Source organism: Lissotriton helveticus, chromosome 1_2 (assembly GCF_964261635.1).
Source record: "Lissotriton helveticus chromosome 1_2, aLisHel1.1, whole genome shotgun sequence".
NCBI lineage: Eukaryota > Metazoa > Chordata > Amphibia > Caudata > Salamandridae > Lissotriton > Lissotriton helveticus.
The window spans coordinates 245,460,497-245,473,233 of NC_136058.1; the positions used below are offsets into that span (position 1 = coordinate 245,460,497).

Here is a 12,737-nt window from a genome sequence, read left to right on the forward strand (position 1 = left end):
GTCTAATGCATGGTTACTCATAGTACGGCCCGCGGGTCGCCAGCAAGCCTTCCTTGGCGGCCCGCGGACCTTGCAGATATCGTACCCGTGTTTTAATTTTTTTATTTTATTTAAAGGGGTGTCTACAAACACTGCCAGTTGCAGCAGCACAACTCAGAGACTCTGCTGCTCTGTGGGGGCTGGGCGATTCCAGCCATAGTCAGAGTGAAGCTGCAAGGGCGCTAGGAGGTGAAATACAACACAGCCTCATTAACATGCAAATGGACTTTTAAAGACCTGTGAAGTGCTTGGGAGCGGCTGTGTGTGTGTGTATGCCCCAAAGCTGTCTCAGCCCCGGCTGACACACAGACAGGGTGAGATGACGGAGGGAGGGAGGGAAAAGGAGGGGGGGAGACAGAGAGAGACAGAGAGAGACAGAGGGAGTGGGAGGGAGGGAAAGGGAGGGAGGGGGAGGCAGAGAGAGACCGAGAAGGAGAGGGAGGGAGGGAGACAGAGGGAGAGCGAGGGAGGGAGGGAGACAGAGGGAGAGGGAGGGAAAGGGAGGGAGGGAGACAGAGGGAAGGTGAGAAAGAGGGAGGGAAAGGGAGGGAGAGGGAGGGAGACAGAGAGAGGGAGGGAGACGGAGGGGGAGGGAGGGAGACAGAGAGAGGGAGGGAGACGGCGGGAGGGAGACAGAGGGAGGGAGGGAGGGAGGGAGGGTGACGAAGGGAGACGGATGGAGAGGGAGGGAAGGAGGGAGAGGGAGGGAAGGAGACAGAGAGAGGGGGAGGGAGGGAGAGGGAGGGAGAGAGAGGGAGGGAGAGACAGAGAGAGAGGGAGGGAAAGGGAAGGAGAGGGAGGGTGAGAAAAGGAGGGAGGGAGACGGAGGGAGGGAGAGGGAGGGAAAGGGAGGGAGACAGAGTGAGGGAGACCTCAGAGTGAGGGAGACCTCAGAGTGAGGGAGGGAGAGGGAAGGAGAGAGGGAGACAGAGGGAAGGAGGGAAAGTGAAGGAGAGAGAGGGAGACAGTGAGGGAGAGTGAAACAGAGAGAGGGAGAGGGAAACAGAGAGGGAGGGAGGGAGACAGAGAGAGGGAGGGAGAGAGAGAGAGGGAGGGAGACAGAGAGTGGGAGTGAGACGGAGGGAGGAGGAGGGAATGTGGCATGTGGGTAGCGGACACAGTGTCTAATGCATGGGTACTCATAGTACAGCCCGGGGGTCGCCAGCAAGCCTTCCTTGGCGGCCCGCGGACCTTGCAGATATCGTACCCGTGTTTTAATTTTTTTATTTTATTTAAAGGAGTGTCTACAAACACTGCCAGTTGCAGCAGCACAACTCAGAGACTCTGCTGCTCTGTGGGGGCTGGGCGATTCCAGCCATAGTCAGAGTGAAGCTGCAAGGGCGCTAGGAGGTGAAATACAACACAGCCTCATTAACATGCAAATGGAATTTTAAAGACCTGTGAAGTGCTTGGGAGCGGCTGTGTGTGTGTGTATGCCCCCAAACCTGTCTCAGCCCCGGCTGACACACAGACAGGGGGAGATGATGGAGGGAGGGAGGGAAAGGGAGGGGGGGGACAAAGAGAGACAGAGGGAGACAGACAGAGACAGAGAGAGATAGAGGGAGAGGGAGGGAGGGAAAGGGAGGGAGGGGGAGGCAGAGACAGACCGAGAGGGAGAGGGAGGGAGGGAGACAGAGGGAGAGGGAGGGAAAGGGAGGGAGGGAGACAGAGGAAGGGTGAGAAAGAGGGAGGGAAAGGGAGGGAGAGGTAGGGAGACAGAGAGAGGGAGGGAGACGGAGGGAGAGGGAGGGAGACAGAGAGAGGGAGGGAGACGGCGGGAGGGAGACAGAGGGAGGGTGGGAGATGAAGGGAGAGGGAGGGAGGGAGACTGAGGGAGAGGGAGGGAGACGGAGGGAAGGAGGGAGAAGGAAGGAAGGAGACAGAGAGAGGGAGAGGGAGGGAGGGAGGGAGACAGAGGGAGAGAGAGGGAGGAAGAGGGAGCGAGAGAAAGGGAGGGAGGGAGACGGAGGGAGGGAGAGGGAGGGAAAGAGAGGGAGACAGAGTGAAGGAGACCTCAGAGTGAGGGAGACCTCAGAGTGAGGGAGAGTGAAACAGAGAGAGGGAGAGGGAAACAGAGCGAGGGAGAGAGAAACAGAGAGGGAGAGGAAAACAGAGAGGGAGGGAGGGAGACAGAGAGAGGGAGGGAGACGGAAGGAGGGAGTGAGACGGAGGGAGGAGGAGGGAAGGAGACATATGGATAGGGAGGGAGGGGGAGGCAGGGGGAGGGAAGGAGAGGGAGGGAAGGAGTCAGAGAGAGGGAGAGGGAGGGAGAGGGAGGGAAACAGAGGGAGACAGAGAGAGGGAGGGACCAAGAGGGAGGGAGGGAAAGGGAGGGAGGGAGACGAAGGGAGGGAGAGGGAGGGAGAGGGAGGGAAGGGAGGGAGACAGAGGGAGAGGGAGGGAGGGAAGGAGGGAGACAGAGAGAGGGAGGGAGACAGAGAGAGGGAAGGAGACAGTGGGAGGGAGACAGAGGGAGGGAGGGAGACGGAGGGAGGGGGAGGGAGGAGGAGCGAGGGAGACGGAGGGAGAGGGAGGGAGACAGAGAGAGGGAGGGAGACGGTGGGAGGGAGACAGAGGGAGGGAGGGAGATGAAGGGAGAGGGAGGGAGGGAGACGGCGGGAGAGGGAGGGAAGGAGGGAGAAGGAAGGAAGGAGACAGAGAGAGGGAGAGGAAGGGAGTGAGAGGGAGGGAGAGGGAGGGAGACAGAGGGAGAGAGAGGGAGGGAGAGACAGAGAGAGAGGGAGGGAAAGGGAAGGAGAGGGAGGGAGAGAAAGGGAGGGAGGGAGACGGAGGGAGGGAGAGGGAGGGAAAGAGAGGGAGGGAAAGAGAGGGAGACAGAGTGAAGGAGACCTCAGAGTGAGGGAGAACTCAGAGTGAGGGAGAGTGAAACAGAGAGAGGGAGAGGGAAACAGAGAGAGGGAGAGGGAAACAGAGAGGGAGAAGAAAACAGAGAGGGAGGGAGGGAGACAGAGAGAGGGAGGGAGACAGAGAGAGGGAGGGAGATGGAAGGAGTGAGTGAGACGGAGGGAGGAGGAGGGAAGGAGACATATGGAGAGGGAGGGAGGGGGAGGGAGGGGGAGGGAAGGAGAGGGAGGGAAGGAGTCAGAGAGAGGGAGAGGGAGGGAAACAGAGGGAGGGGGCGGGAGGGAGACAGAGAGAGGGAGGGACCAAGAGGGAGGGAGAGGGAGGGAGAGGGAGGGAGGGAAAGGGAGGGAGGGAGACGAAGGGAGGGAGAGGGAGGGAAGGGAGGGAGACAGAGGGAGAGGGAGGGAGGGAAGGAGGGAGACAGAGAGAGGGAGGGAGACGGTGGGAGGGAGACAGAGGGAGGGAGGGAGACGGAGGGAGGGGGAGGGAGGAGGAGCGAGGGAGACGGAGGGAGAGGGAGGAAGGGGGAGGGAGGGAGAAGGAGGGAGGGGGAGGGATGGAGGGAGAGGGAGGGAAGGAAACAGAGAGAGGGAGAAGGAGGGAGGGAGAGGGAGGGAGAGGGAGGGAGAGAGACAGAGAGAGAGGGAGGGAGGGAGAGGGAGGGAGGGAAAGCGAGGGAGGGAGACGGAGGGAGGGAGAGGGAGGGAAGGGAGGGAGACAGAGGGAGGGAAGGAGGGAGACAGAGAGAGGGAGGGAGACTGGGGGAGGGAGACAGAGGGAGGGAGGGAGGGAGACGGAGGGGGGGAGATGGAGGGAGTGGGAGGGAGGGGAGGGAGGGAGAAGGTGTGGAAAAGTAAATTTTGCCATGTTGTATGTGCCTACGTGTTCCCCATCTTATGTCATATGTGCATGATCGATATGCATGTATTCCCTTCTGATCAATTAAAGACGCAATTACAGTTGTGTCCATCTCTAGTATGTCAGTTTCCAGTCCTCGTGAAAGCTACGAGTATTAGGCCTATGTAAAGCTACGTTGCCACGTTTCACAGTGTGCACGTTAATTCATTGAATTGTCCCCGTTTCTAGGCCTCAAAAGGGCCCGGACTCAGATTCAGCTCCTGTCTCCTGAACCCTCTCCGAGGAGCGATACAGCCCCCACCTGTATCCCTGACCCTTAGCTTACTTCTTGCCACGCAGTGCCCGGCTCGGCCTGGCTCTGCCTCCCAGTCTGCCAAGAATATGTTATGTTTCTAGTTATCAGTCCAACCCTCCTTCTCTGCATTCCTAAGCTACTGAATCGCATCAATAGTTTCCGTCATGGTCTAGCCTTTATGTCTCCATGAAAGAGAAATACTGTATTAATGTTCATAGAATATTCCTCACACACGCACTACATATAGAATAATGCATGCACCAGTCTTAAAGTCTATTAGCCTTTGCCCTGATAACTTTTGGATTCTATCAACATGTACTATAAACACCAGATACCAGATATTCCTGAGTACATGTCACTCTGACACTCCAGACTTTAGTCTCCTCTTCTAGCACAGAAGTCATAGCCCCCAGTTTTCCCTAGTAACACGTCATTGTCAGTTTGCGCGCACCACTAGGTTAGAGGTCCCAGCTGCTCAGGTAGCCCCCTCCATGTTTCCGCCCCATTTATGACATATTCTGTTACGTTTGCATCACATGTCTATGTATACGCCCTGTACACGCCTTCTTGTTACATCATGTTGCCCTTATCTTTCGCGACTGCTACAAACCCCGCCTACTGCTACGCCTACTATATTGAATGTAATGTATTCTGTTTAACTATAAATATTGTGCACTGTTATTAAAAGTTAGCCTATTCCTGCCCCCGGCAGCTGCCATCCTATTCCCGTACAGGCTGTCCTGTTCCTGTCCTTTATGCTTGATTAAAGCCTGTCAACTCCAGCTACCTCGAATCTTGACTCTTATTTATTGAGCTACCTGTTTATTGATTATAGTCAAAAATAGATCCGGTAATTAATTATTTATTTACCACATAATGGCGCCCGAATAGGGACTTGCCCTTTCCCCACGCGCCGGAGAAGCCACGCAGGCCCCCTGATCCTCTGCAGCCGTGACGGAACCATACCGGCCATGTGCAGATATTTCTGCTTCAAGTATCCCTCAGGCCCACGGAGGAGACGGAGGTTGCGGTCCAGCATCCAGACGAGGCGGTGGAGGAACGCGGCGAGTCCCGACCAGAGCCCAAGCCGAGAGTCCAAGGTCCGAGGTATCCGGAGGCCCACCTGTAATGTAACTGAAGTCCGAAGTTCGTCCGTCCGTCGTCGTAGCAGTAGGTCCAGTCCAGTCCGAGGCCTTCCGTTCTTGCTGCCCGGTGAGTACCGTTGCTGGGGTAGTATCTAGACAGGGTCAATTAATTTGTCTCTGGTCCGTGGGTTTGGGTACACAGATCCAACACGAAGTGTCCACCTAGGTGGATGCGGGTCCTGACGTGTCTCTTTATGGGACCGGTAAGTTTCGTACTGTTTTAGCAGTGCATCTAGTCATTCTAGTAAGTTTCTGTTCTAGTAAGTTCTGTTCTCGAGAAATTCATGTATTCTGTTTTCAGTATTCCAGGTAATATTCTGTCCGAACTGTTGTTTTAAATGTTATTTCATGTGTTTTCAATGTCGTGGTATGAGTGATTTGTTTTCTTAAATTATTATTGTGTTTATCGTGTATTGTATTGTGTCCAGATTCCAGTCTAAGTTATGCCTCTGTTCACGAAGTTACGTCAGTTAAAAACCAGAAAAGGTCTGCTCGAGGAAGCAGTTCCTGTCCCGCCTAGGGACAGTCCAGGTCATTTTATGTATCATAAGCATGGCATAAGTGCCATATTATATCTAGATTTATGGGTGGAGTACACCAAAGAATTAGAGGAAAAATATAGATGGCCCGTATCAGGTACGTGGGATGCCGAGTGCATCATGCGAGTAGAAGAAGCATTATGGAAAAAGAAAGCCAGACAGTCCCAGAAAGATGCCATCGAGTTATGGCGCAAAGAATCTCATAAAAGAACCGAAAAAGAAATCAGAAAGACAGAATTAAGTAGAGAATCCTTAGAAAGAGCCCAAGAAAGGGAATTAATCGAAATAGGTGAACGAGTTAAAGCCGAACAGTCAGACAGACAGAGAAATGCCCTCATTAAGGGTATGTATCCTCTTCTTGCCGAGGGCTTGCCAAAAGCAACCCCGGAAGCACCATGTAATTTTCCGCCGCCATTAGTTCCGATTAAGCTACGTCACAAACCGACCGCAGCTGATATTTTTCTCTCGTCCTATTTGGACGACACAGTCCCAGAATATGCAAATCCTGTTCCGCCAGCTCCTGTAAATAATGTAATTCCTGTTCCTCCAGCCACCGGGGCACCTGTTACAGCACCTGTTACGGTACCCCCGGTCCAGCCCGTAGTACAAGAACCCGCTACATCGGTCACTCTGCCAGCACGAAGAGTATCAGTCGATGATTCTAGTTTAGGGGCCGCGGGGGGAGGTCCTCCTGGTACCCCGCCGCCACACAAACGTGTAACGTTAGTCGAGTTACATGAACGTGCGTTACAGCGTACGCCCAAATACCAGTCCGTTGCAGATATCAAACGAGCTCTTACCGAATGCCGTTATGATCCAGTCCCAGGCGATGATAATATGGTTATATATTCATTGCGTGTGAGACGGGTGACCGAGTATTTGGACACCCTACCGAATATGAAAGAAGATCTAGACAGAATATATCGTTTCATCCGTACAGGAGAAGATCCAGAAAGTATTGGCGAAATCATGTCTCAAAGGAAAGCTGAGACTCAGCAAATGCTATTAAAGTTTCTAATCAATTGTTTAATAAGGGAACAAGATTATCCGACTAAAGATCCGATCGAAATGAGAGTCCTGACAAAGTGGAGTGATCATATAGCCGAGGGAAGACACAAGACACTCAGTAGTATAGAGAGTATGTACAAGAAAATTCGTAAGGAAATAATAAGGTTACACGAGAAACGCAAAGCAGCACAAGTGTCCGAGAAAGAAGACGACTCTCCTACCGAAGAGGTAGACGACGAGAATCCCACCAGAATAGCGTATGTAGGTAAATCTAGATTTCCAGACCGACATTCACGTCTAGAACACAAGAAAGTTTTTCATCTTCCAGCACCAGAACAAGGTTCTCTTGAGCAAGTATTTCAAGCCACCGATCACATTCTGAAATCACGAATCGGATATAGTGAACTTAGTACCATGCATGAACAAGAACTAGCCCGATCAGCGGTCCGATGGACTACTGATTCTACCACTTTTCCAGACAAAATAGTGGCACAAATGTTTCTGAAACTGCCCCCAGCCGAGCAGCGACTGGTGGGTATGTATATGATCCAGCACCTCATCACACTGTATGAGGGTCAGCATTCTGATCCAGGTCCGTTACATGATGTTCTGAACGAGTTACTCCAATATAGATGGAGAGGTTTAGGTACCGATTTAATTAGTATCATTCTAGAACAGCGCCACAAATATAGAACGTTTCTGAATCCGCATTTTGTTCATGTCTCACCTCCAGAAAGTAAATCATTTTACATAGATAGACAGCATCCGTTACGAGAAGTACACCCAGTTAGGACAGCGGGTGGTGAAATGCAACGAGTATTTGTTTACACCCCTATCACCAAGATGGAACTCTTAGAGATGAAGAAATTAATTCCCTGTCATGACAAAGATCCAGCAGGGTTCCATCGAGAATTAAAAGACATGCTCCGTATGGGAGAGTACACGTATCCAGATATCATTAAAATGCTAAAGGTCCTGTTGCCCGCAGGGGTATATGAAAAACTCAAGGAAAAAGAATGGGAGGTGGGAGAGAAAAAGATTGATTGGACAGCCCTAGAAGCTGAAGATAAAATACGAGTACCAGGTACCGGTCTTGGGGATAAATGTAAAGAATTGCCCGAGTTATTGATACAAGTTTTGCCAAGGTTACTAGCCACGAAAAAGGAAGATTGGGATGCAATCTCAGCATGTAAACAGAAACAGGATGAAGACTCTAGTGATTTTTATTCTAGATTTGAAAAATGTTTTATTATTAACAGTGGTTTGAAGACAAGTAGCGAGTCGTACCCTCATCTTTTTGTTACTAAACTAGTCGAGAATTCAAGTCCACAAGTTAAAAATCGAGTTTTGAAAGTCGAAAGTAGTTGGCAAGCTAATACCCCGTCACAAATGCTCCAGACGCTCCAGTATCACCAGAACAGAATCAGGGAAGAGCAAGAACACGAAAGGAGACGTATGAAAGATACGAAAATGAAAGTATTAGTTGCACAATCAGTCCCACAAGACAGTCAGAAGAGGGGTCCGAATCAAGCCAGTCATTCTGCAGCTCCCGTTAAAGGGACTTGCAATTACTGTAAACAGCCAGGTCATTTTATAAACGAGTGTGCAGTTCTGAAACACAACATAGCAACTGGTAAAACTAAAGAAAGACCACGTCCGCCTAGACAAGAACAAGTTTCACAGACTTCTCAGTCACCCCAGAATGCACAACAGACAGTTCCAGCACCGCAGCCTATCGCTGCAACACAGCATGTTACACAGCAGATGTACCAGTATGCCCAGTCAGAGTATCCAGAGTATCAACAGTATTCATGAAACAGCCTAGAGAGGGAGGTAGGCTTGCCTCTCATCGAGATACCTGTAGATCAAGAGGGTCCCTATGTACACAGTCAAGTATTAGGGAAAGACAGAAAGTTTCTGATTGATACAGGGGCAAGTAGGACTACTATCAGTCATGACGAGGTTCCAGGGGCTCCGCTCTCAGGCTCTAAAAATGTTTCCCTTGGATTTTCAGGAAAGCCTATTGTTAACGAGATTTCAAAACCAGTTACTCTAGAAGTTGGTCCATTGTCCCGAACTACTGATTTGTTACTTACGAAGTCATGTCCAGAAAATTTGTTAGGCATTAAAACATTGAAAGAATTAGGTGCAGTTATATGCTGTTCCCCAGAAGGAATCCGATTGTTTTTAAGAGACTTTAAAGGTCACTATGTATTACGTAATTTTGATCCAAGACTACTGAATGTACCGCAGCATTTATGGGCGCAAGGTCCAACTGATGTAGGTTTTATGCAAATCACACCCCATCGTGTGACTCTCAAACAAGGTATAGTTTTGCCACGAATCAGACAGTACAGATTGCCACCTGAGGCTGTAGCAGCCTTATCCAAAATTATTGACGAGCTTATTGCTCAAGGAGTGGTTGTAGAAACTAACTCCAATGTATGTAATTCTCCTATCATCCCAGTCATGAAACGTACTGATCCAAATGCACCTCCAGTATATCGATTAGTGATTGACCTTCGAGAGCTTAATAAATGTATCATACCCCAGTATCCAGTAGTCCCAGATATTTCTTCCCTACTGACAGCCATTGATTCTGAAGCTACATTTTTTACTGTCATCGACCTCAAGAATGCATTTTTCAGTGTCCCGATTCATCCAGACAGCCAGTACCTTTTTGGTTTTTGTTTAAATGGAAGGAGCTATAAATTCACACGAGCTCCTCAAGGTTTCACAGAAAGTCCTAGTATTTACAGTCAAGCACTTAAGAGACAACTAGACAATATTCACATGCCAACTGACACTGCCCTGCTCCAGTATGTCGATGATCTACTGATCACAGCCCGTTCTGAACGTGACTGCGAGCGTGCGTCACTTACAGTCCTGTATTTTCTGGCCGAGCAGGGGCACAAGGTGTCCCCTTCCAAATTACAATTCTGTGTCCAGCAAGTAATCTACCTAGGCCACTTACTGTCCAAGTGGGGTAGGCAGTTGACACCAGACCGTATCCAGTTGATAGCGAGTCTTCCGCAGCCCAAGACACAGAAGGAGGTACGAGCTTTTATTGGCCTTACTTCTTATTGCAGACAATGGATTCCTCAGTATGCATTTCTAGCCAAGCCACTGATACAGTTAACGACACAGGAGGCAGCCGTATCGACTGTCCTCCCTTGGACCCAGGAACATACACTTGTTTTTAATGAGTTAAAGAAAGCCTTATGCCAAGCACCTGTTCTAGCTACACCGAACTACAGTAAGCCTTTTACACTTTTTGTCACAGAACGTGATGGTACTGCATTATCTGTTCTCACACAAGATCAAGCAGGACAGTACACGCCCTGTGCTTATTTTTCGAGCACATTAGATCCAGTAGCCCAGGCTTTGCCTGCGTGCCTCAAGTCAGTTGCAGCCACAGCTCTAGCTATCAGACAAAGTGATTCCATAGTGTTAGGACACTCCCTGACAGTACAAGTTCCACATTCCGTGGAAGTTCTTTTAAACCGAACACAGACTCAGCACTTGACAATTGCACGTTTAACAGGTTATGAACTGACACTGTTCCAGCCACACATAGAAATCAGACGCTGCAACGTTTTAAATCCTGCTACACTGTTACCGTCAGTTACTTCAAATCCTGCCGCACATGACTGTGTGGAAGTTGTTAACACTATGACCAAGCCAAGACAAGACCTGACAGACATTGCATTACCTAATCCCGACCTGACACTTTATGTGGATGGTTCATGTATGAGAACAAGTACAGGAGAACTAGTAGCCGCGTATGCAGTGACTACTGAAACTGAAGTTATAGAAACACATCGTATTGACACCCTGTCTGCTCAAGCAGCAGAGCTAGTTGCTCTGACCCAAGCCTGCATACGTGCCAAGAACCTGAAAGTAAACATATACACAGATTCACGTTACGCATTCGGAGTCGTACACGACTTCGGAGTGCTCTGGCAGGAGAGAGGTTTCATGACTTCTCATGGAACCAAGATTCAGCATGGTCTCCTTATTCAAGCTCTGTTAGATGCAATACATTTACCGACAGCTATCGCTATCATGAAGTGCAAGGCACATACGAAAGTTACTGACATCATTTCCCAAGGTAACGATCTAGCAGATCGAACAGCCAAGCTTACAGCTCAGACTCCAGACATTCCAGTTAACAAGACACAGACATCCATTCCAGAACAGACTACTTGTATGACAGTTAAGGACCCTACACAAGATGTCATAGACATACAGTTACATGCTACTCCAGAGGAAATCAAGAAATGGTCCGAACAAGGAGGGGTCCAGACAGATCAGGGATGGGTGACGAAGGGAAAAGCCACATGGTTTCTCCCCGACTCTATGGTTCAAGTCATTATTAATACCGCACATAGTCCAGCACATCTAGGAGAAAAAGCTATGTTAGACAGTATACAGAACCTTTGGTTCAACAAGCACTTGCGAGCTGCAGCCAAGCAGAAAGTCCGTACTTGTATGATATGTTGTCAATTCAATCCAGGTAAAAGTGTCCCGGTGGAACAAGGTGGATTCCAACCTCCTGACCACCCTTTTGAAGTCCTCCAGATGGATTATATTCAGATGGAGCGATGTCGAGGTTTCAAGTATGTCCTCGTAGTCGTATGCGCTTTGTCCAGGTGGACAGAAGCATATCCAGTTCCAGATTATACAGCCGCGACCACTGCCAAGCAGTTGGTTCGTGAATTCTTTCCCCGCTATGGACTCCCTAGGGTCGTGTATTCTGATAACGGCCAGCCATTCTCATCCGAGTTAATGAAACATGTTTCCCTTTTGTTAGGATACCAGTGGAAGTTCCATTGTGTGCGCCATCCTGAAGCAGCCGGTCTCGTGAGAGACATAATCAGACCCTGAAAATCCGTATTGCCAAGACATGTAAAGAGAAAGGTGTAGACTGGCTAGTTGCCCTGCCAGTTGCTTTATTCTTTATGCGGATGGTTGCACATTCCAGATCAGGTCTGTCCCCGTACGAGGTCGTATTCGGCCGCCCCCCAAATATGTGGGGTACACCTAGACCCCACAGTATTACAGATGTTTCCAGTAATATGCTGACAGATTACCTAGCTTCCTTGATGTCTGCCCTACACTCTTGTCGTTCACAGGTTGCCGCTGCATTTCCAGACAATACCGAAGTGAAACCGCATGAGGTCATTCCAGGCGACCTTGTCCTTGTAAGGAACTTTGATCGTTCAAGTCCGCTGGAGCCTCGTTGGAAGGAGCCGCGACTTGTCCTCCTGACCACCCGCACGGCCGTGAAGTTGGAAGGCCGCAAGGGGTGGGTCCATCTGTCCCACGTCAAGAAGTTCCATGGAGTTCGAGAAAAAACATTTTCTAAGGACTGTTCCATTTCTAAAGACTGCCTGAAACCAGACTTTGATCTGAATCCTGAACTGAAAGTTCCTCTGTTAGAGAAAACTCCGCAACAGGAGTATAAGTTAAAACTCCGGTCTAGTACAATAAGTCAGCCAGTTTAATTGTCTAAGTCCCTCTCGGGTGAAACGGTTAGACAGGTATCTGACATGTATGAGATAGACCCCCATAGTGAGAGAGTTAGTCAAAACTCTATACGATGTATCGTTTTTCTAAGTTTCTTATTGTTTCTAAGTTTAATGGTTACCTGCACAAGTTATGCATTACATTTATGTTTTCCAAGTTCACATGTAAACAAGTTTTCTAATGCTACAGTAGAGCACACATTTAGTGATCTGCCTCCTCACGAGCTATCCTATCGTCTTGCTATGAGAAATAATACATTTATAAGAATGTTACACTATTCCCACCAGACCAGCAATGCTACTAATTGTTGGGTGTGTGGTCGACTCCCCCCTTTCCAGACCCCGAAGGGAGTTCTGCCACTCTTTCCCTTTCCGTTTTCACATAATGGTTCGTGTGGAGCATGGTCCACGTTAACGTCATCCTCCAATGATATGTCCCTTCTGAATAGAACATGTTTCC

The 12,737-nt window shown here is 49.5% G+C and overlaps 1 protein-coding gene across 1 annotated transcript; it reads left to right on the plus strand.

Annotated features, from left to right (window-relative positions):
* Positions 1-7,918: 7,918 nt before the first annotated feature.
* On the plus strand, positions 7,919-12,426 carry LOC144807838 (protein NYNRIN-like). The gene is made up of 2 exons (XM_078673477.1): positions 7,919-10,217; positions 10,411-12,426. Exon 2 carries the CDS (start codon positions 10,422-10,424, stop codon positions 11,634-11,636), a length of 1,215 nt encoding a protein of 404 aa, XP_078529603.1. The 5' UTR covers positions 7,919-10,217; positions 10,411-10,421; the 3' UTR covers positions 11,637-12,426.
* Positions 12,427-12,737: the final 311 nt, after the last annotated feature.